At 41.5% G+C, this 25,248-nt stretch overlaps 1 protein-coding gene across 1 annotated transcript in view; it reads right to left on the bottom strand.

Moving 5' to 3' along the window:
* adgrb1a (adhesion G protein-coupled receptor B1a) overlaps positions 1-25,248 on the bottom strand; it is a 115,873-nt gene that overhangs the window by 71,320 nt on the left and 19,305 nt on the right. Inside the window, exons 2-11 of the mRNA XM_029503679.1 lie at positions 11,242-11,400; positions 10,403-10,507; positions 8,764-8,928; positions 8,180-8,359; positions 7,525-7,689; positions 5,311-5,475; positions 5,075-5,176; positions 4,587-4,693; positions 4,093-4,287; positions 634-702 (exon numbers count right to left, since the gene is read on the bottom strand). Of these exons, the coding sequence (XP_029359539.1) occupies positions 634-702; positions 4,093-4,287; positions 4,587-4,693; positions 5,075-5,176; positions 5,311-5,475; positions 7,525-7,689; positions 8,180-8,359; positions 8,764-8,928; positions 10,403-10,507; positions 11,242-11,400 (1,412 nt within the window). The remainder of the gene's footprint in view (positions 1-633; positions 703-4,092; positions 4,288-4,586; positions 4,694-5,074; positions 5,177-5,310; positions 5,476-7,524; positions 7,690-8,179; positions 8,360-8,763; positions 8,929-10,402; positions 10,508-11,241; positions 11,401-25,248) is intronic.

Raw genomic sequence — 25,248 nt, 5'->3', positions numbered from 1 at the left:
GCCCTGATGGAGCTAAAGACTGAAGGTTTGACATTTTGATAAAATGCCTTTCTTTCTCCAACTTAACATTACAAGCAGACATAGTGCACATTGTGATGAATTCCCTAACCCAACTTTGAAGTCAAAACAACTTACTATTGATTTTACATTCAAGAAACTGGGACACACATCCAACGCATAAAATTCTACAGGAAACTACTGGAAACTGTGCACAAAGGTGTAAAGTTCCCCTTTTGATCTTAGATCTTGAAAGAAACAGTCATTTATTACTTCAATGATAGTAATCCTTTCATGGTGAGGGAAAAACCTTCCCCACCAAACTTATTTACTCATTTTGGTTCATGTAATGTCTTTATGATACCTGCAGAGAGTGAGATGAATGGTTAGGTGGAGACAAAGACAGAGGTGTGTGAGTGGATGAGTGTAGCAGATGGATGTGTGGGTGTTTGTGTTGACTTGGTTACTCATTAGCTACATCTATTTCTGTCCTTCAGCAGCTCTGCTCTTGTCTACCCCTGTCAGTCCGAAAAGACACAGGTGGGCCATTGTACACCTGTGTCTTTGTGGTAGTGTCTAACTCATCATTTCTACAGCTGCTGATGTCCAGTTTGGGAATCATGATGTGATACTAACCAGTTGTGCCTCCTCCCATCTCTCCCTGTTCTCCTCCATCAGCAGGTTGCTCACCGACTGCACAAAGTTCTGCACAATAAAAAACAGAACATTTTTTACATTATCAGCTTGACATCCTTGATTCAGATTCTCTTGTATCTATAACTGGTTCAGGCCATTTCTTGTATGAAAAGACCCAAAACAACAATTAGCATGCACAGTGTGTGTCATTTAATAACTTAATAATCCTCGAGGCCAAGACTCGAAGCTCAGCTTTCTTGACTTGAAAATTGGTTGATTTCAAATTAGTTGTCAAGTCCATCTAACCCGAGACTGATTCAAGACCAAGCCCAGAACACACCAAGAAAGTGTCAAGTAAAGACCAAGGGGGGTGAGAATGGGTTAGGTACAAGATTAAACCAAAATATAACAATTTTCAAGAGCATTGTGTAATCATAATAATGATGTGACTCGACGTTTACATTATTTCGCTTCTCAATGAAATGAATGAAATTATTTAGGCGTGTTGATAAAATAAAAAAATGGATGCACAGTATATAGTCAGTGACAGAAGACAATACTTTGAACTCTGGAGGCAGAATGAAAAAGGCCTGATGACTGCTAAATTAGAACTCACCAGTCATTGACTGAGTAAAAGATATGGTGTATAAAAAGGATGGTCAGTATATGATCTATGATAAATAGTCTATTGGTCATATTGAGGGCAGAACGGCGGCATACTGGTTACCGCTGTTGCTCCACAACAAAAAGGTTGGGGGTTTAGTTCTTGCCCTGGGGCCTTTATGTGCTGAGCTTGCATGAATGCTGCAATTGAAAATCACATTTATTTTAAATGTAAAGCCACTCTTTGCTTTTTAAAAGGCAAAGACCAGGATGATATCTCTGCAGCCACAGATGGGGCAGCCAGTGAGGTGGCAGGGTTAACCCTTTCTTCACTACAACGCTGGTATCCAAAGCTTATAACCACAATTACAGTCCATAAACCTCAACAGTTAAAACTCATTTACAGCCATAAAATATAATATTTTTTATTTGGATTTAGTCCAACATACACCTCCCATACCACCAACAGTGGATTAATTAAAATCTGCAAGGATGTCCCCCATGACTTTGTGAGCTGACAGTTTGAAGCTTTCAGTTTTTAATTTGCTCAGGACCATCTCGATTTTGACAGCTGGCTCGGGGCTGTCTACGCTGTCCTGATTGGTTGGTATAATTTCTCAATCACACTGTAGCCACACCCCTGAATACATACCCTGGGTATGGTCTATTTGAAACTACAGACTTTAAGCAGAACGCTGGGTAGTTCCTGAATCAACCAAGTTAATGATTCGATTCTTAGAATCTCCATCCTGAATGATGAATCATGAGTCCAAGGTCTCCATGAACCTGGATCCTATGAGTCCTCTGGTTGGCTGCTGAAAAGTACACAAGGCAAGTCAGCAGACCCAACACAAACACTACTGAATCAGATGATTTGGGGGAACTGGTTCACGGGCTTGTATCAGTGACTCACCGGAAACACCACAAACTCAGATGATTCGGTTCACTGACTTCAATCCAGTCAGTGAATTTAAGTAATAAGAGAAAATTAATATTTGCAATTAAAAGTGGTTAAACACACTGGTGTTCGTTATGTGACTGACATATTAACACACATGCTACAGTGATGACGATGATTATTATTGTTATTATCAGTAGTAGTGGTATAGACTAGTAATGCAGCATATTTTACTGTAAGCAAAATGATACCAAACATATCTTATACTGCAAAGTTGTGTTTCGTTATTTTTTGGTGTGTGGAATTTTTAAATAAAGGTCTGTAAACTAATAATACATATGTGGATCCTTAGCATGAGTAATCTCATGGATAGACTCAAGTAATCCAAGCCAAGTAAACTGGCTCACTTTAGGGTGTGACTCAGATCAACTGACTATATAAAATGAACTGAGTTAACCACCTCTGTTTGAGCATAAATTCACAGTCTTCGGTTTACTGAGCTAATAAATTAAATTAGAAATATGGCCATTTTACATTGACTTAAATGCAATCAACTTTTTTTTTAACCTTTTCCTTCTTGCCCTAATGGTACATTGCCATTAGGAGGCTCTTCGGCATTGGCTTCATTTACAGACCGAGAGTCTACTTCCACTTTGATATACAGTCAGTGGTATCAGTCCACAGCTGAAAATAGTCACCAGTATATGTATCATTTCCTCCAAGAAACTACAGCAGCAAGGTTGATTTTATTGTCAAAGCATTGCTCCACGTAAGTGACTAAAACTCAAAGCACACTTTAGGTCATAGGCCAAACAGGATGAAGGTTTGTTGAACATACAGTACAGGCCAAATGTTTGGACACACCTTCTCATTCAAATGAATTGGAAAGTGTGTCCAAACTTTTGGCCTGTACTGTACTAAAACTAACAATGTGTTGAATATGAATATAATTTGAAACAGACAGAATATGTTGTGTCTCGTCAAGTTTGTTAATTTCATTTGTCTCTCGTTATGCACTTTCTTTTTTATTTTGTACACATCTCTTCCCTCTCATTTCATACCCTGACTTACTCCCTTTGTGTGATTTTTTTCTGCCAGTGTAATTGTCGATCCCGCACATGATTGGTTTCATCTGTGTTCACCTACCTCATGTATAAATAATCGTGTACAAGTACTTGTGCGAGTATGTCTTGTTCAGTTTTGTCCCAGCCAGGTTTCACGATTATCAAGTTTGATCCAAGTTTTGTGTTAATATTTTGGATCCTCATTTAGTTTATTCTGTGTTGTCCGTATCCTCCTTGTGAGCGTTTTATTTTGTGCTTTGAAAATCCTCGACGAGAGGGCCTTTTGTTTAATTGCATCTTCAACTATTAAAAGATATTTTTTATACAGATTATATTTATAACCTTAAAAATATTTCCTGTCAAATTCTAAAATTTCTTCTTGTGAACATGCTGGTGCGAACTTGAGTAATATTGAAATTGAACCCTTATATCCCTTAATTACAGCCACGTAAGCTCCACAAACAAGACACAGGTTTCTGGCAAAGTCAATAAACACACCCTCTACCTTTTTTGAAAGCCCCTGTTTTCAAAGTCCACTTTTAGTTTCACCATTTTAAGGAGCTAACTTAAACTTGACTGTAGTAACTGTTGATTGTAAGCATCCAAAGATGCCTAATTGGTGCATTGTCAGGGAAGCATAAAGGTTCGACACGAAATGATCTCACTGGACGGATAAAATTTAATTCTGGGTTGGATGTGACCCACTGGCCTTGAGTTTGACATGTATGCTATAAATAACTAATTTAGACCAAGTGTATCTGGATTTTATGCATCTGAGATTAAAAAACTGCTCTGAAAGCAAAAACTATCGTGACTTTATCGTGACTTTATCTTAACAATATCAAAGACTTTCAAACAGCATTAAGCATCAAATTAATCCATAAATCTATTCACCCTCATGTCTGCACTGCTGGGGCTGTAGTAAGCCCTCCTGAAGATCTCTGTCATATTCTTCAGCACATCCACAATGGCCAGGAGGTCACCGCTGTAGCTTGTACCATCACTGGATGTCACCTTCAGCTTGGTCATCACCTCTGAAACACCATCTCCCACGAGGCCACGCTGTGCTTTAGACAAATGTTCCCGAGTCTAACGGGGGCAGTAAAGGGTTAATTTAACCTGCATTGCTTGTGAAAACACTATCCATGCAACAGAGCTACTAGGCCTTTGACACTATCTTCTAAAATAATGTCACAATTTCACAATTTTGTTCTTGAGGCAACATTTGAAAAGCCAGAATAATTTTGCCATTTTACATTTCATGAAAAAACATCCTCACCAAATTTTAACCAAAGTGCTGTTGTTGCCTCTTCATCCACTCTGAACATTATGCAGCCAGATTACACAACACCCTTGTTATTAAAACAGAAAAGCTTATTCATGCTCACCAAGGTTTGAATGCTTCGGTAGTCATTGGAAATGCATTTCATGTAGGTGGGATTCTCCCAGTAGGCGATGCCCTCCTCATCCAGGGTACAGCGGCGCAGGATAAGCCCTGAATGAAAACATATGCTGTAATGGTTTGAAAAAGTGTGACTCTGACAACTGAAAGAGCATAAAATTGTACACACAACAATCAGCCATAACATTACAATCACTGGTGAAGTGAATAACATTGTTTATCTGGTCACCATGGATATCTGTCAGTGGGTGGGATATATCAGGACATTCAGCCCTGAAGTTGACGTTGAAGCTGGGAAAATGGTCAAGTGTGACAGTGAGAGAGTCTTTGACAAGAACCAAAATGTGATGTGTAGACCACTGAGTCAGAGCATCTACAACACTGCAACTCTGTGGGAGGTCAGGACCTACAGTACATGATATTCGGTAGTGGTCACAATGTTGAGGCTGATCTGTGTATCTGGTGCGAGCTTACCCATAGCATTGGGAGGACAGCGTACTGCTGCTGTATCCCCAGCTGGAGTCATCTTCCATACAACGTTGGAGAAGTTGTCCTCCCCACATATTTCATGAGGCTCTGTCAAAAGGGAAGCATGAGCAAGTCTCACAGAATTGTAGCTGCTAAGAAATTGCAACAGCTTGGGTGCAGCATGGTTTCCTGTCCCAGCTGTATTTTTACAGATAAGATGGCCAGAGTTTCCATTCACTGACCTGGACATCTCTTTTCGTTGCAGCTCCGGAGTTCCTCTCGTTCTCCAGGACAAGGCTGCCCAGCAAAAAAGGGCCCATAACAAATCCTGCTTCTCTGCTGGCTCCCGCCTCCACAGGTTTTAGAGCAGCCTGACCACAGAGACCATGGCTGCCACTTGCCATCCACTGAAAGTTGCAGTGAAGCAGGCACAGTCACACATACAGATCATGACAGTGATTTATATTCAGTGCATTAAACACAATCCAAAAGAAAATTATACCACAAATAGTGTCTACTTTAAATTAGTGCAGATCATTTTTCAAAATACAGTGAATTGTTTTCGATTTTTAAAAAATGATGTTGTTTTTTTTTTTTATTTCCCCATAGCATTAAAATAAATTGCAGGGTTGGAATTTGTTTAATGCTGTTGATTAATAATTCATGCATTTGGAAATTAATGGAAGCTGGTGGCAGTCTGGAGGGCAGAAAACACATCCATTAATTTAAATCACAATGAAACACTAGTAAGTAAAATACAAGTAATGCCAAAAAGTTGCTGCAATTTGCAATGGAAATTGTGTAGAGTTCTGGTTATGTGTGGCAGGGTAGAAGAAGAGTGGGAAACACCAGAGAGACTGAGAACTTATAGAAAACAATCACTCGATACTACAAATACTCAAAACAAAAAGTGACTCAGGAGACTTGGGTATCAATTCACTAACTACACAGGGACTAATGAAGTTCATTATTGGTTAATTGCTCCACACAGACACCTGAATCATGAGCAGCAACAACAAGGCTTTCGTTCATGTCAGTCACAGCACTGTGCAAAACCTTCAGGCAGTAAACAATAGGCTTTATTGCTTGCCAGATTGTTCCTTGTCTTTTTTCTGGTTGTAACATGGTTTGCCCCCCCACAGGGCTGGGACAGATCGTGTAGGATTTGGAGTCTAAAACAGATTAAGCCACAAATCCTCAGGTTCTACAAGTTGCTTTACACTGTCTAACTGACACTAAATATATCATGTTTGAAGAAAAATGCAGAAAAGGTCAGTAGCATTGGTAGGAAAAAAAAGATCACTAGATAACAAGTTGACTTACAAACTGATAAAACTAAATCAAGAAAATCCAAATTGTTGAGAAAAAACAGAGACAAAAAGAATGACAAGAAGAAATCTCAATGGGACAAAGCAGGTGACCTGACTGGGAATAAGAGGGAAACACAGAGCGGAAGAGCTATGGGGACACAGGTAAGTCACATAAGGGTGAGGCAGACAGTGGCCCAATCCCAAACCAAACTCTGCCACTTAGCTACTATTTGTTACTCCAAATCAAGTTTCCCATGCATATGAGGAGGGGAGGGTATAGATAGCCATTTACAGCCTACCAGAACCAGACGTCCTGCTTTTAAGGCTTTGACACTTACGTGTCGAGCTGCATTATTCCACTAGTTTCAGGATGTATAAATGTAAGAGTACGGGTTTGGTCTTTGTGACTTGACGAAAAAAAAAAAGACAAGGTGCTTGAATTTGAGGAAATTTGCAAATTTGCAGCTGGAAAATCACAATGGTGTTTGAGACAAAGTGATTATTTTCTTCTTTATATTTTTGATATATTTTATACTATTTTCACACATTTTTCACACGTTTATTAATCAGCGTGAGAAAAGTCTGAGTAAAAAAGTCTGCACTGATGCAGGCTGGCAATCTGAAAGTTTAATAGTCCACTACCCCTGTGACCTTTTTGGTTTGGGAAAGCCCTTAATATAGCAGACCTTTCTTGAGAATGTGCAAATGGATGAGGAGTGGATAGAGTGAAGGGGATGGGGCTAATTTTGAATTTGGTTAATTAATACAGAAGGAAACTGTACATTGATGGGAGTTAAAACTAATTTCAAAGTAAAACAGGAAATCAAAATGGCATACTATGACATTATATACTACAATAAATATAAATAAAGTGTTTAAAAAACGTGTTTAAATTGCCTGGTTAAATTATAATACTCAACTGCAATACTCTTCTTTTGTCCTGCTAGTAGCTCCATATTAGATGAAGACAAAAAAGTGAAGCCATATTTTACAAGTAAAAAGCCTAATTTCAACTCGGAAACTAACTTGGAAACATTTTTGGAGTTACTTCACTGCTTCAGGGTTGAAAGCTCAGCCTCATTCCACACTGCTGCTTGCTCCATGTCATGCCTCAAATGAAAAGCCCTTTGTCTTTTGCTTTCATACCTGGACACTCCACAAGGAAACAGTCGACAGTTTCCAGCCACTCCCCCCTGCACTCTGCACCTCCGTATGATGGGCCGTTACACTCTCTGGTCCTCTGCATGGTCCCATTAGAGCAGGAGGCAGAGCAGGAGCTCCAGCTGGACCACTCATTCCACACACCATCCACTGAGGACAGCCAGCGTCCACAAGAAGCAGGCAAAACATCATTTAGGCTGGTGCACACGTTTAATCTTAATTCAATCATGTAACTGAATTGTGTAAATGATGAAATGATAAATGAGTGTGACTGTCAAATTGTAGGCTGAAAAACACACCGGCTATTGGTTGTTATTATAGCATCCATGATGAATGGCAAAAAAAGTGCACTCATTCACTCTTCAGAGTAGAATATGTGGCTACTGATGGATTTTTAAAAAATCTAAATAAGGTGGGGCCCGACGGGCATACTGGTCCTTCTAGTTCTGCACTGCATGATGGTAGCCATGACAACCTAGGTCTGCCACTTTAGGGGGACAATTTGAGGAAACACTCCTTTGTGTTTTTATTGGATTGGTTGTCAATTGCTTGAGGTAGACTCCATTTGTCATTGGTTGTTACAGTACATTCTTTCAACAGTAACCAGATTGTTGTTTTATGATTATAATGTGTTCCTCACCTGGACAGACAGCTATGTTGCAGAATTTGGTCTGCTTCTCTGGGCCCTCACAGGGATCACCCCCAAACTGAGGAGGGGTACAAGTTCGTGTTCGTGACCTGTAACCTCGGCCACAAGTTGACGAGCACAAACTCCATGGTGACCACTCGTCCCATGCACCGTGCACTGCAATAAAAGCAGCTAAAGTATAATTCATAGACAGACAAACACAGTAACGCTTAACACACCAGAACTATACGATACAATTCCACCAAGAAGCTTAATTGCTTTGACAAATATCAATTAGTCTGCTGCTCGGTTTCACTACCATTGTCCATGCTGATTCCTTGTCCTGAGGTTAGGTTGTTTCTAAACTGAGGAGTCTCCCTTCCTGTCTGGGGACTGCAGAGCCTGATTGAGAATCATTTTAAAATGCAGACAAAGCCTTTCTTGAGGGTGAAGGTAGACTTCATCCCAGGGGCCACAATATTGCAAATTGCTTGAGGAAGGACGTCAAGGGGGTCTTGTATGGGTGAGGCAGGGGTCCAGGTTAGGCCTGAGTGAGCGCATATCCACGACACTGTGGGGGCGTCGACAGCGCTTACCTGGACAAACGGCAGAGTTGTTGCAAGGTCTCTGCTCTCGCAGTGGCCCACTACACTGGGTGCTGTAGGAGGAGGACACGCAGAAACGTGTACGACTCTGCCAGCCCTCCCCACACGTGGCAGAACATACACTCCAAGCTGACCACTCCTCACCTGAAGCTGATTCTATTGGGGAGGAAGGGGAGGGAAAGGACAGGTGGACGGGGGGAGAAAAGGAGGAAAAGGAAAGGACAGGGCCATAACTAATTATCATGCAGGATGCAGCCTCTGTGGCCAAAAGAGGAAGGGTGTGATAAAGGGTAGATTTTAGCTGTGCCACATTTCAGAGGCGTAATGTGTCCCTACACAGAGATGATACTGTTTTATTCCAGAGACTGCTAAATTAATGAATGTGGCTGATTAATGGAGCCTTCTTTTCAGACATAGCACATGGCATTGCATAGTTTTTGTTTGGTCTTTCAAGCCATTGCATTAAAATGACAGCAACTTGCGAAAACCACTGTGGACCATTTCTTTTAGAAAGGAGGTAGGCCCAGGCCTCTAATGTTCTGTCCGACATCACACACGATAGCCTTCAAAGACAGCGGCCCCTGAAATAGACCCAAGCTTTTGTTATCCATCCGCAGGGCTCTGATGGCATATCCTCTGCATTCACTTCCAGGGAAAGTGAATGTCACTGGCTTAGAATATGTCAGTCATTGCTTCCAAGTAAGTTGACCAATCAGGGAGCAAAGACAGTCATAAGAAGAGGAAGAAAAACTAAACAGGAGGAGAGGAACAATCAGCAAATTAAAGTGATACTTCACCCAAAGTCTGCTGTCATATCAAACCTCCCACTTCTGTTGGGTTATAATTGACTAATTCAAGTTGATCCCGCTTGCTTATCTCAATCAAGAAGCTGAACATGAAAGTTAGTTACCTTAACACCTTACAGAGAAATTGTTCAATCAATCTTATTCAATAAATCTTATTTTTATATAATGCTGCAACTATGTATTGGTAGACTTCCTGGATTTTTGAGCCCCCAATGACATTTTCATTTAAAACAGCTAAATTTGGAACGACAGGAGTAGTCTCTGGTAAATTGTTTTCCTGACAAGGTTTTCATCAGTCAGCATGTAGATTTTTCCTTTACTAAGTGAACTGTTTCCCCCTGCTTCAAGTCATTAGTGTTAATTAGGCTAATCTTGCTCAAGACCTATCTCAGAGTTATGAGACTGATATTTAACCCTTGGGAAGATAACGTCATGAACAAACACTGTTGCACTTTGTGGAACTTGTTGCCATCGGCCCACAGAGGGCAGAGAGCTTGCTATGACTGAGTTTGGGTGAAGTATCAGTTTAACAGAGAGGGAGGACTCCATTTGGTTTTGTATTTTTTAAACAGGGCACAGTATCGTGCCATGACCTCACATATACAATTTCACTATGTTCAGTCAGGGTCCATGTTGGAATCAGTCCACTGTGGACGAGGCACTACTTTGGGAGATTTTGATAGATGTGTGTGTGTGTGTGTGTGTGTGTGCGCATGTTAGAAGTGGGTGCATTTTTAAAAAAATATGTATTGCAAAAATGTTGTGGTCACCCAAGCTGCTACTGTGACTGATGCATGGGATCCCTCTGCGTCCTGTTGTCTTACCTGTCTGAGGGCTCTGCTGTCCGCTGCGGGGCTTGTCTACGTCATCACGTTTGCGGCTGTCCACTGAGCGAAGCGATTGGCTGCGAGAGAGATGTCGACCTTTGCCTAAAGGGGAATGGGGGTGGGGTGGGGGGGTTGAGGCAAGGTTGAGGGTTGGGGTGGGGTGGGGGAGTTAGCAACCAGAGCTCCTTTATTAATGGCTTATATTTGGGACACAACCGTGACGTGATTGGTCACCCAAAACAGCATCAGCCAAACTTGGGACTTCTGTTGTGCTGACAGTGTTGATGTGGCGTAAATGTTGATTGCTCTTTTTTTGTTGGAATTTGTCGATATAATAATATGTATTTAAGAGACTAAAAAGCCTCAGATGGCATAGCTAAATGATGATAATAATAATAATAATAATAAACTCTCATTGCAATCTGCTGTTTGAGCTGTTTTTATGGCTGACATGTAAACATGTGATAGCTGTATCCTGTGAAGCTAAAGCGTCTTGGTAAATAGCTTTCCCATACTGTAACCTGTGTCCCTTTAGAGCTTTGTCAGTGTAATGATCTTTGATGGGTCTTCTGACCATGTCTGTTATTTTTCATCGATCAAAGTCCCCTTTCCAACATGTACTCCTTAAATCAAAATTATGACTCGTAAAGAATATACACACAAGCAGATGGGCCACATGTGAGACAGGAAAGATTAAAAAAAGGTAGCTGCAAATGCAAATCACACAGTCATGTTTAGCCAAAGCACCTCATTGGGGCACTCACTGAAAAAAATTGGCCAAAATGAAGGCACACACACACAAACACACACACACACATGCGGATTGATCAGCTCACCAGTGCAGGACTGTGAGTTGCAGGGCCGACCTTCCTCCAACACACCCTCACAAAGGTATGACTCCTCCGGAGGTGACTGGCAGGTCCTGGTCCGGGTCTGAATCCCACCTCCACATTCGCTGCTGCACTGTGCCCACTGACCCCACACACTCCATCCACCTACAGACACACACAATAAAGGTCATTTAAAAAGCCCTGCCTTGTCCAATCATGGACATTATCTAATTTTAATCACAAACTGAGAAGTCTTGTTGTGGTGTGGTGAGCGGAAGCCCCAAGCTCAGACCACCTGGACCTATCCTACTTTGCAAGAGGCTATGATCCTTGCTTCTGACTGGCTGACTGTTTTCTGTTTCTGTTTTCAACATGTTTCAACAGCTCTCTCGTGAAGCCTGAGTGATTAGAAGTGGGTTTTTGGTGTATATTTTGGCATATGCTGAAATGTCTTATGGTTAAAACTTGACATTAAACACTTGAGAAGAATTTAGTTCAAAGTTTTTAAAAAGCATTCCTATACATGCTTGAGCAGTGTCTTTTCAGAATCAGTATAATGGTACTAATTCAGATACTAAATACTCATTCAGGACTAAGGTTCATAGTAAATGGACTATTACAATAGTAGCTAAAAACGGAGATGGCAATGAATGAAAATGAAGGTTTCTTTACATTTGTTCTTACAGGCATTGGTGGTACAGGGCACAGGGATCACTAGCACAAAGCTGCCCTCTCTCAGGGTTTGATGTTCAGGAACTAGTTACATTTTCCTTGTGGTGCACACGTGTGAATGTTCTTGTTTATCAAAAAATACGCAACTGAACAAAATCAGTATCTACAAATAAATAGTGAAACAGGAGTAGAGTGAGCCTGCAACAGCACGCCTGCACACAACAGGCTGATAGTATCAAACAAAGAGAGTATCTGAGGGGATATTTTTTTCCTTGAAAATAGGTGTGATCAATCTCACTGTCATTGGGAAATTCCCTGTTTGGCCATTTTTATTTAATGTGCTCCATTAAGATGTGTGCTGATATGAGGGGGAGCAGATAAAGAGCTGCAGAATGTCTATTTCTCTCTTTGTCCTGCACGCTCATGAATATTTAATGCCATGGACAGATGCCTTTCAGCCCCCATAGGCATCTACGAATATGTATTAATCTGCATGAATAGTACATGAAGTTGGCCAACATCCAGACACTCACGTTTTTAATTACTTACAAATCAATTGCCTTTGTGTTGAGGGCAGAGATGAGCGAGGGCTAAGTACAGAGAAGCTCAGTTAAACTTCGCTGTCAGTAACTAAAAGGAACTACAGCGATCCTGTTGTGTAATGACAGTATCACTTAAAATAAAATAATGGAATTATCAAAATAAATATATTGTAATAGATGGCAATATCACAATATATTATTTTACATAAACAGAAACAGAAATTCAAATGAAATTATAATTATTAAGGATAATATGAATAATGGGCAGTGCGGCGGCATAGTGGTTAGCACTGTCGCAATTAGAAGATAACATAAGATATGATTCACAATAAGATGTTCATTGGTTTGGTGTCTGGCCTGGGGCCTTTCTGTGTAGTTTGCATGTTCTCCCCATGTCTACGTGGGTTTCCTCCCACCGTCTGCAAACATCATGTTTGGGTTAATTGGTGACTCTAAATTGTCCGTTAGTGTGAGTGGTTGTTGGTCTCTGTCTGTCTCTGTGTGTTGGCCCTGTGATGGACTGGTGACCTGTCCAGGGTGTACCCTGCCCTCACCCAGAGTGCTTAGAGTAGAGCACCTTCCCTGAATGTCCATCTGGGACCGCAGACCAACAGCCTGACCCAGGACCCATGACCCAGAAACGGAAAAGCAGTATAAGATAGATGGATGGCAATATAATATCCCTCTGAGACCCAGGAAAAAAAATGTTTTCATCTTGATTTTTCCACCTTCCAACTACCTGGTGGAAAGAGCACTTTGAGGAACTCCTGAATCCAACTTGCATGTCCTCTGGGGTGGAGGCAGAGCTGGAGGATGATGGAGGATCAGTGTAGATCTGCCGGGAGGAGGTCACTGAGGTAGTTGAACAACTCCACAGTGGCAAAGCCCCAGGGAATTGATGAGTTCGGAAATGTTGAAGGCTCTGGGTGTTGATGGGCTGTCGTGGTTGACACGCCTTTTCAATATTGCGTGGAAGTGTGGAACAGTACCAAAGGAGAGGCAGACCGGGGTGGTGGTTCCCTTGTTTAAAAAAGGGGACCAGAGGATGTGTGCCAATTACCGGGGCATCACACTCCTCAGCCCCCCTGGGAAAGTCTACTTCAAGGAGCTGGAAAGGATGGTCAGATTGAAGAGGAGCAATGCGGATTCCGTCCTGGTCGTGGAACAACGGACCAGATCTTTACTCTCACATGTATCCTGGAGGGGGCCTGGGAGTATGCCTATCCAGTCTACATGTGTTTTGTGGACTTGGAGAAGGTGTACGAGATACAGTACGAGTTGCTGTAGGACAATGGGGTGAGGGGATCTCTGCTGAGGGCCATCCAATCTCTGTATACAGCGAGGGCTGTGTCCGGTTTCTCCGCAAAAAAGTTGGACTTGTTTCAGGTGGGGGTTGGCCTCCACCAGGGCTGCGCTGTCACCAATCCTGTTTGTGATTTTCATGGACAGGATATCGAGGCATAGTCATGGGGGAAGAGGGCTGCAGTTCGGGGAGCTGAGGGTTACATCCCTGCTTTTTGCGGATGATGTTGTTCAATTGGCTCAATCGGCCTGTGACCTCCAGTGCTCACTGGACAAGTTCGCAGCCAAGTGTGAAGCGATTGGAATGAGAATCAGCACCTCGAATTTGGAGGTCATGGTTCTTTGCATGAAACCGGTGGGGTAGGGAAATGAGTCCTTACCCCAAGTGAAGGAATTCAAATATATCGGGGTATTGTTCCCGAGGAAGGTAAGATGGAGCATGAGATTGGCTGGAAAATCGTAGCACCAGGGGAGATGTTGCGTTCGCTCTACCGCACTGTTGTAATAATAATAATAATATCAATGATTATGATCATTGATATCTGAGACTATAAGTAGTGAATTTCGGGGCACCTCCCTGTTACCAGGGACCATTGTCCAAATTAGCAAACTCAATATACAGTCTCAGAAAGTTAATAGGAGTGAAATGGAGCACTGACTGTTATGAATCCAGCCGTTGCCACAATAATCACAAACAACGATGGATTAAATTATAACTGAATTTATTCATAGCAAGAATTATTCAAGATGACCTTACTCAGGATAAGTGGCTGTTGTAGTTTAAATTTTCTGGCACATATCAGCAACTAACTACAATGAATAACACACATGTAATAAAAATGGAAAAACAATTTCAATAGCCTTATCAATGTTGATAGCTATAGCGGTAACAGTAGTAATATCATATGCAACAACACGAACAACTAGTGATAGCAATGACAATTGCACCAGTCTATCTATGAGTCTTGAATGTGTGGGAATGTATGTGTGTTTGTGTGTGTGAGCAGTAAAGATGAAGTCACGTGAGTGACGTCTTTAATGGCCAAGATTTCGACGGAGTGGTGTTGACTACGCATCCGTCGGAGCCAAGATGGCGACAGATCGCCATGTGTGAATGTAGTGTGCGAGGTGTATGTGAGGGGAAGAAAAGAGAAGGAGGAAGAGATGGCAGGCAACGTCACTACAGTTGATAATTACAATATCACTACACAATAGTGGAGCAATACCGGACCAGTGAACTCCGTTCGCCGGTCCAGTATTGCTCCTTTAACTAGTGATATTGCTCACTCACTGATCACAGTGACGGCCGGCTCAAGATCTGTAGCACCAATCAATTTAGCAACTTATGGGATTTAGGGGAAAGAAACAAAACAAAGCAAACAAACAGATAGAACTGAATCCCAAATAAACAAAAGACACGGTAAAACAAAATACAATACATGCTATCCTAATTGTCTCTGCCCAGACATAAACCTCTTACTTTGGTTGCTCCGCTCCTCTGGAGTGAGGGAGTAAAAGGGAGAGAGAGAGAGATCCGCAATGAGTGTTTGCAATGTGTTCTTCAGCTCGGTTGAGCGGTCCGTGTTATCCTCAGATAACGGCGACGTCATGAGTTCCTTGGAGGCAGCGGGAAAGATCACGGAAGACGATGCTCTTTGTTAGCTTCGGGTAACAAAGTGGCGTGCTGGTGTTTGCAGCACGTGGAATCAGCCGATCGAGCGGTGGTCCACGCTTGGTTCGAGGAGAAGAAAAAAAAAACAGGAAAACAACAAAAAAACAACACAGCAGTCTGTGCTCGTCCCGCAAGTTGAAGACTGTGATCCAGGTATTTGTGGTGTTAGGATCCAAACATTTGATGTTGCTTCCTTCGGCGGCCCAGACGAGACGAAAGCTGGGACAGCTCTCTACTGCAACTGGGTGCCTGTGAGAAGCAAAGGTGGAGGGCTGCTGTGCGTCTTTATCACCTGGCTGACGTCACTGGGGACACCTGCTGAGGGCGCCTGAGTCCAGCCAATGTCTGTTCTCAGTTCCTGTTCAGCCTTGAATCCACACTTTAAGTGTGAATTGTGGGGGTTGTGGCGCTGTTTTCGAACAGGCAGACAACTCTGGCCCAGGCTTCTGGAGGGACATGTAGGCCTCTCTATTGTTATTTTCAGAGCACATGTGAGGTGATCCCACCAGTGGGTCTTTCTCATTGTCCCCTCTGTTTGCATTCATTTTCATGGAGAAATGATCCCATTGAATGGCTGGAGGTGACATCGATAGTTACAACTACCTGATCGAGTCCCCCGGTAAGATCATCCTTTAACCCAATAGTGATAAAAAGTTAGGCTACATCTACACTACTACATCATCATTTTGAAATAGCTCTTTATAATAATCTGACCCCTTTATGGGGTTAAGGGATAAAAGCTTGATTCGTGACAGAATTGGTGCTTGTGTCACAGACAGGGCTGCATGCAGCCCGCATCACATTTCTCATTCTCACTGTTTCTTCACCGGATCAGGTTTTTTTCCGGTCAGCTCCCTCTTCTTACCTTGGTGTCGTACAAATTAAGCTGTAAATAAAAATATATTGAGGCTTACAATACATATAGCAACTTCTGACTAACCCATATCATATTCAGGCTTAAAAATACAACTTTCGATATAAACCATGCCCACACCAGTTTAGGACCCACACCGAAAACGGCTACAGATAATGCAGATGGATGAACAGATACGGATAGTGTTGTACTCGCTCATCCCCACTTATTAGCCTTCCAATTGTTTTTCCAATTCAGCATCATACATAGCGGACTCATTTGAAGCCTGGTTCAGCAGTGTGACCTTCGGCCACCATCCTGCATCGTTGGGGTTTATTGCGAGCAAACATGTTTTATTAATACTGGCTGGGATTAACTGCAGTTTGGAGCAAAGGACAGAAACTCCTTCTGTCAAATAAAAGCTTTGACAAGGTGATAGAAAAAGAGGGGGAGGGTCCATTTACAGATAAGATTCATTTTTCTGCAGGGACAATAAAAGAAAGAGAAATGACAGAATGTATAAGGGTTTTTTTTTTTCTTTTCAGCCAGTGAAGGAAAAATGGGTGGAGTGTGCCACAGTGTTGTCTTTCTCCCTCTGCAAGGACATTTCATTATATTCTATTCATTCATAGGGGGTCTTTTGTCAGCACAGTCCTGTTAGCAGCTGAAGTCCAAGTGTCCTCAGTAATCCCTAAACTCATTCTGCCTCCTTCACATTCCAAAATCCCTGCTTCAGACTGACCTTGAGTTTTCTTCAAATCACACAATCCCCTCCAATTATTCAAAGCGCTTTCCAGTTGTATGCATCTGCAGTGTGGAACTTTGTGTGTATGTGTGTGCATGTCCATTATGAACTTCCTGAAAGTCACCTTTGCCTCCTATTTGGAGCGGTAAGATGAGTGGTAGGGTATCTCCTATTACAACTCAAGTTTCTGGAGCTTTGAAATCATCAGTAGCAGCCAGTAACCTCCAGCCCAACCCCCTCCTTCACTGCTCTCACACACACGCACACACAAATACATGCACACAGACGCAGATACACTTACAGATAGGGTTACTGCAGCATTATTGATTGACAAGTGTGTGTGTATGTGTTTAGAGAAGAGGAGTGAAGCATGACGTTCAATTTTACAATCGTTGTTACAAGTAGCAAGCAGCTTGGGAGTGAGTGGGGGGGTTGAAGAACGCATTAAAACAGATGGAAAGAAGAGGGAGGACAGACATCATCATGGGGACAAGGGATGCTCGCATTAACTGGTGGGTGACTGGTTCACACAAAGCTGCATGGCTGAGTGAAGGATAAGGCAAGTGCTGACACCCAGAGGATGGAAACAGTCAACTGCATGGTAGAGATAACGTGGTGAAAGGAGAAAACATGGAGGAGGGAAGGGCTCGCAGAAGACGATGAAGGGAGGCAGGAGCAGGAAGAGGGGGAAAAAAATATTGGTCAGATAAGAAGAGTGGTGTTGGTGGGGGAGTGAAAAGTGGGGAAAAAATGTTGGCTTCTCCCAAATGGTTCGAATATCACATTAGTCAAAATGCTGAATGAATGAGAGAAGAATTATTTATTTATTTCCAGTTGTCAGAGATTAGATTAACCCACTACTTCTTGAGGAAAACATGCTGCCAAATTCATCAGTGATATTCAGTTGCTGACTGACAGCAGAGAGAAATACACTACCAATTTACATACTAGAATACACATACCTATTATGTGAATTATATGCATTAATATACATCATTGATAAATCTGAAATTCTAACAGCCCAAGTGTCTTTCCTGCAACTTCTATTATGTTTCATGAATTGGAAAAAAAGATAAATATGAAAAAAAGACTTCACCTCAACACAACTGTATTGTATTGATCAGTTGCTTCCTGTGGAGTGGGATGCTTAACCTGTGGGTGAACCTGCCACAGAGCACCCAGCACCCAATCAGCTCCCCTGCCAGGTCTTTCCTGACATTAAGTAAGCAGCCCCAAATGTATCCTACCACATCTGATTTCCTTTCACTTCACAAAAAAACATCAAAACTTGTCATGTGTTGAATCAGCTGGTCAATGTGTTTTAGGTTAAGTCCACATGCTTTAAAAAACAGTGTATAAGCGTGTGGCTTATGGCTGTTTCCAGTAGAATATCCAATGGGTATTTTTGCTTCACTAAAACTTGGGTGTTATTTCTGCCATTTGGACCTTTGTTTCTTTTCACCCTGGTTCTCCAGACCAGATATTATTGCACTTTGATACAGTAAGAACCTGACTGACGATATCTAAACTCCCCCCTCGATGCTCCTCCTCTGCACCACCTTCTCTTCTGAATATGGTTTCAACAGGGCAGTTCGCAAACCAATGAGTGAGGTTCCTGCAAGCTGACACTTGTATGAGATGAACTTCAGTGAGAGGTGGGGGATCCACACAGATCCAAGGTCGGTCCAGTTTTTTTCCCAATAGTTTTCAGAAGGAGATCACATAACACTGCCTAAATGTTTGTTGTTCAAGTTAGAGATACAGTCAGCAAATTGACACAAGCCTTAAACTAGATCTGTGTCACGTGTCTGGTTTATTCTCAGGTTCAGGTTGGATGGAGAAGCTGCAGTGTCCCTCATTAGTCTATATATTTGCCTTCAGCTATATATAAGTACTGTCTGATGGAATTTCATGTGCTTGTGTGGCATCTTTCTCTCTGTTCATGGCCATGTGTGCCATGTCATTATTACCAGTAGCAATTATGAAAATGAGACCCAAGCATAGCAAAACAGAAATTTCCCTTCAGTGAAACCAAGAGTCCTGGTTCACATCCAGTACATTGCTTCTCAGTTCATAGAACCACGGAACTAATAGATCTCCCCAATAAAAGCTGAGATTCTTTTAAATGGGTTAACTGCTATTTCAGACAGGGGGAGGAAAGCTTTCACTCCACATTGTACTGCCACGCCATTCCCTGGAATCAAAACGGAAGTATTTTCACTGCCAGTCAATCAATATGCTGCAGTTCATATATATATATATATAAAAGCTGAACCTAACCCTAACCCCCTTTTTTTTTTTTCAACACAAACTGTCATCACAACACATAACTGACATTAAGACATTTACAGAACAATGAGAGATATGATCAAAATAGATATTGTTATCTAATATGATAATCTATAGTTTCAGCATTGGGCAGAATGATTTGCTCTGCTGCCTTTTATTGTCTTATAAAGGCTTATGTTTGTTTACAGGTTGTACCTAATGATTAGGGAATAATCATTAGCAGTCCTTGGAGCTCTGGTTGCATCTAAATGCACAACAAAATTTGCCAAGCTCTGCCTGAGAGCAATTGTAAAGCTTAAAGCTGCTAAAAGAGGCTAAATAATCCATAATAATATGCTCTGTTGGTTTTTTTATTCAAGGAGCTACTGTCTGTGTTTTTTCTATTTAAAGAGTCATCATTACCACAGCTAAAAGAAGGCAAATGTGTTGGAGTAATATTTAACATTAGACAGGTTGATAGTTTCGAATGAAGATGATGAAAGATCTGCTGACTCCTTGTCAGCCACAACATCAAAAATGTATTCTTTCAACACCAGACCAGTTAATTCACAGGCTAATCAAGCTACTCTAAGCAGCAGATGGCATATATTTTTATTATTATTTTAATGGTCATTTACAGTGATGTAAACACAGCAGGGAGACAGCAGGGAGTCAAACCAGCAGCTCACCAGCTCACCTGCTATACATTCACATGTGACCTCTTAACCCTGTAATTTCACAAATATTTTGTCAAACAAAAAAAATCTGCTAATTTGTGGACATTTAAAAGCAAAAACGACAACAAAAAAATAGATTTTTTTTATTTATTATTCACACTGGCAAATGCAATTACACACAGCAAGTCCTCCAACCTGCACAAGCACACAGGTCCTTATATCAATCCCCTGACACGAGCCATAGCGGTGTCTGCTGAAACAGCACCACTAACGCAATTGGAATACTGTTTGGACTTGGTTATGTTTGGTGAAGGAAAAGATGGTTTGGGTTTGAGGGTTAAAGTGCGTACATCCTTCACATCAGATAGTCTTTGTTGTCATAGTTACAATAATATCAATGTGGTTAACATGGATAATCGAAGCAACCTAAACTGCTACTTTCACATGGAAATCAAACATGTTTTGTTTTGTTGACTCATCCATCCTCCCCAGCCTACTCCTGACATGAACTGTCGCTCTATAAACAGTCACCACACTTTTCCCTTTGCTCCTGTCATCATTACTAAAGACATTAACTGTCACTTAACAGCAAAACCGAATTATAACATCGTAACAGTCTTCTGACAGCTGAATGGCCTATGAGCTCGCTTTCACATTGATGCATGAATGGATAAATATCTTTGTGCAAACACAAAGGTATTCGGCTGTGGTCAAGACAGGAACATGACAGCATTAGAGAATGAAAAAGTGTTTTGGTGTTGCTTCTACAAAAATATGATTCACATGTCTTTTCATTTATGATACTAAGATGTCAAATTGCCAGCACAGTCCAGACATGTGTCTGAATAGAGATTTAGAAAACCCATTTATCAGTCAAAGTCATGTTCTGATAATACAAAACACACACACACAGTGTACTCAGTGGTAATCCACTTAGAAATCAATTTATTAATCCCTCACACTTCAGCAGGACCTTGAATCAGTGTAACTCTGTATCATCTCTTTAATCCCATCAGCCACAGAGCACAAACCATTACACCCCTTGCCTTTTCTCAGTGACGCCTTCTCTGAAACTCAGCCCAAACCCATTGTCTATAAATACATATAATGTGGGCAGCTCTTTGGTTTCAGGTGCAGGTCATCCAAGCAGACATTTCAATTCCGAAGATGGATGCCCCATTTCAGAGGAAACGATAAGAAAAGGCTCAAAAGGTCTTTCACTGCAGGAGTCAGATGCTTTTCTTACTTTTTCTGCAGCCTGACTGACAGCTCCTACAAATAAGGCTTTTCTCTTTTTTCCTTCCTTGTTGAAACACATCCATCTTTGGTGGAGATGACTGTTGATAAAGCCTGCTCAGACAGCAAATGCATGTGCAGCATACGCTTGGTTTATTGTCAAACAACTCTCTCCCCAGATGGGCTGCAGATTCAGACTTGTTTTTCTGTGTTTCTGTTGATTTCCACAGGATTTAAGGAGATTCTGAGAGCTGCTGAGAGGTGTTCTGACCTGAGCTGGATGATATGTTCCCACCTGTACCCTTGATGTGCTGGGCATCAGGCTAAAGGGTTCCTATAGGAACTGCCGGAGCCTCTGTCTCTATTTCCTCCATGGACCTGAGTGGATTGCCCACCCCCTCAACCTCCCTCCACTTGGCTATTAAGACTAAAAATCACCCCCTCTCAAGCTCTGGTGTGTCCTTAACTCTGTGCAGTTTCTCCATTCACACCACAGCTGAGAGATGCGTCATTGTTTTTCCTCTTACTCGTTCTCTAAGTTACTCTGGGAGTGGTTTTAACTACTCCGTTTAAAGCCCATATGGTATGATAGGTATAGGAAATATTTTCAGAGGTGTACAGGGATCACTAACCTGTAAGGCTTGGATCCACTGACACACATACAAACAGATGCATGTACATCAGTGCATACACACACACTGATCTGTGAGCAATGCGGTTTACTCATCCCACGCTTTATAACACTCACATACATCAGAGGCCCTTCTCTCTCCCACAGTGTGGGATGGTGACTGCATTGTGACTCAGAGATACAGAATGAGGGAATTGGAGGGAGGGAAAGACGCGGAGGTGGCAGGGGGCTGCTGGGGTTCATCCTGGTGAAGGAAGAGCATCAGAGGTCAAAGAAGACAACGCACATACAGCAGCATGTGTGTGGTTCTCGCCTTTAATGGGCAAATAGGAACTCAAACTCCATATGATGGTTGTTAATGCCAGTAAGCATACAGAAAAAGGGAGGTGGACATCTGTCTCCTCACAGCTTCTAGTTCATTCTTATCATTCCAACTTGGTGACATTATAGTATACATGTAATGCATTGAATTTTCTCTTGTGTTTGCATAAAACTAATGGTTAATGGGGGCGGCTGGGTGTGTGTGAGGGAAACCCATGGAGGAGGTAGGAGATTTTATTTTTTCTTCAGTACTCTTTTGTGTGTGTGTGTGCGTGTGTTTGTGGTTTAAATTTGTAAAAAGAAAACTAATTCCATCCATTCATTTTCTCCTGCTGATTTAGGGTTGGGTCAAGAAGGAAGCAGACTAAGCAGAGGTCTCTTGACATTCTTTTCTCCAGCAATATCTTCTATCTTCTACCGAAGGACCTAAAGACAGCCTCAGGCCAGATGGGAGACGAAGTCTCTCAAACCAGTTCTGGTTCAACTCTGTGGTCCCAGGTGGACATTCACGGAAGGTGCTCTACTCTAAGCACTCTGGGCAAGGGTGGGGTACACCCTGGACAGGTCGCCAGTCCATCATAGGGCTAACATACAGATAGACACAGAGACAAACAACCACATACACGCACACTACTGCAGTACCCGGAGGAAACCCATGCAGCACAGGGAGATAAAGCAAATTCCACACAGGAAGGCCCCAGACTCAAGAATTGAACCCACAAAATTCTTGCTGTGAGGCAATAGCGCTAATCGCTATGCCACCATGCTGCGGGTTTGTTCATATTAGTGTCATTAGTGTCATATTAATGTTGTGTATGAAGCCATACACAACTCACGGATGCATGAGACATTTCACTGTTCTGTAATAGATTTTTGCAAAATGCTCCAAAAGGGCCACAGGTTTGTTCTTTGAATACTATGAACACTATGTCATGGAAACTCATCTAGAAGCAACTGCTGGTTGGGATACGAACAAATCTTGGTTGATTTTTCATCATCCAATATGACAGATAAAAACATGGTTAGAATTCACATTTGTAAGTGTAGAAACTTTTTGCGCTTCAGGACAAAATCTATGGTTATATCACAACTTGCTGTTATAAGGGTTGTTATAGGGGCTGAAACGAGATAGCTGAGCCTTCTATTCTGTTTTATAAAGAGTTTGGTCCAGACCTGCTCTATATGTAAAGTGCCTTGATGTAACTTACAAATAAATCTGTTTTGATTTGATTTGATTTCGAAAGTACCTGGTCCCTTGGTTGTAACATCAAACAGAGCATGTGAGTGCCACAGGTGGACTCTGGGTCTGTAAAGAGAACGCTATGTGAAAATGGTCCTATTCCTCACTTGATTTATAGTCTCAGACCTGCAAAGTTTTCGGAGCAAGTCAGACCCCTCCTCTGTCATTCCTGATAAATTCTACATTCCCAAATATAAAATATGTCTTCTGGTTTAAAAAAAACTGGTGGCAGCCAAAGTACAAGGCAGTACACAAAAAACAATGACCTGATGTCACAGTGGTATAACACTTGGTAGCTGCTTGCTTACATATCAATTTGAGAAATATAACATATATGTGAAGTAATTGTCTAAATTTATTGCTTTTATGATTTGTTTTGATGAGTCCATATTTTCTATATGTATGTAAAGCATGGTCTAACAAAAGTGACTTTGCAGATCTAAGGTAATATTACCTGGCTTAATGAATGCTGAATAAAATATTAAATTAACATGATGCTATATTTAAAATGACTTACATCTAGAGGCATTCCCCTATAGGAAATACAATATTTTTTTTTATTTATTGATGACAAATGAGTTGCCCCCTAATAGCCCTTAGACAGAATGCAGGTTTATGGATCTTCAGCTTTGGCCTCACTCCTTTGTCCGTGGTTGGGCCTCAGTAACAATAATATGGCTGAATAGCAACAAACACCACCAGCCAGATAGAGACGGTTATAGTGACACATTAATACCATGGATTAATTCAAACCATCATGTTTCGGTATGATGCTTCTCTTCCTCCTGTTTGACTGTATAATTTAAAAAAAGACTTGGCCAGGAAAAGGAAGTCACAGAGCTTCTGTAAAAATAAATCCAACCACATAATCAGAGCTTTAAAAGATTTTTTTTTTCCATAGGAAGGATAGTATGTACTATTAAATAAAAGCAGCAAAACAACACCTTCCTCACCATAAAAATGGCACAAACAAAACATCATTTATACTTACGTAATGTTTCATCAGTGATATTGTAGGCTGTTATGGGAAAAAATTGTCAAGACTTCACACTTAACTGTGAAACCTGCAAACTAAACAAATGCACGACAAAGGTTTGTATTGTCTGCATGAGCAACAAAACATAATTAATTTGGAATCTCACACATCTTCTGCCTGACTGGACAACATCAATGTGGCTGAGGAACCGTAGGAGTGCCTGTTGAACCCTGGTTCATCTGTATGCAGTATTTTGCAGGTGGAAACCTGTGGGAAATGATTTGTGTTGCAATTTCTCTTACTATTAGTCTGCTAACAGCAGTGGGAGGTCGTCCCCTGTTATTAAAGAGTATTTAAAACACATGAACTGCCATGCTTGCTGTTGGTACTTAAGGCTCAAGTGGCACAAAGCGGCCCATTAAATTCAGCACTCAATGGAAATTAATTCTAAATTTTAGCAGGGTAAAATCTGACAATCTGAGCATCCAAGCATGAAAAGTGCAGTCAAAAAAAATAAATAAATGTAACTGATCTGAGATGGTCTTCTGAGTACTCTTTGAATTCAGTTTTCATTCTTCAAATGAACCATTATATTTCTTTCTTGCTGAAATAAAATTGTATTGACATAAAGACCAAAATTTCCTTTGGATGGCAGAAAATCTGAAATTCCTCTCTGGGAACCATCATCTTATTGTGGTGGAGAGGTTTGTGTGCCCCAATGAGCCTGGGAGCTGTGTTGTAGGATGCCCCTGGTAGGGTCTCCCATGGAATATTGGTCTCAGGGGAGGGGGCAAACAAAGAATGGTTCAAAAGACCCCATGAAAGATAGAGAATGGAGGAAGCCCGGGAATGTCACCGCTCTGATGGGGAAGGAGTCT

This window comes from Echeneis naucrates, chromosome 6 (genome assembly GCF_900963305.1).
Source record: "Echeneis naucrates chromosome 6, fEcheNa1.1, whole genome shotgun sequence".
In the NCBI taxonomy this organism is placed as follows: domain Eukaryota; kingdom Metazoa; phylum Chordata; class Actinopteri; order Carangiformes; family Echeneidae; genus Echeneis; species Echeneis naucrates.
This window is presented reverse-complemented; position numbering and strand designations above follow the sequence as displayed.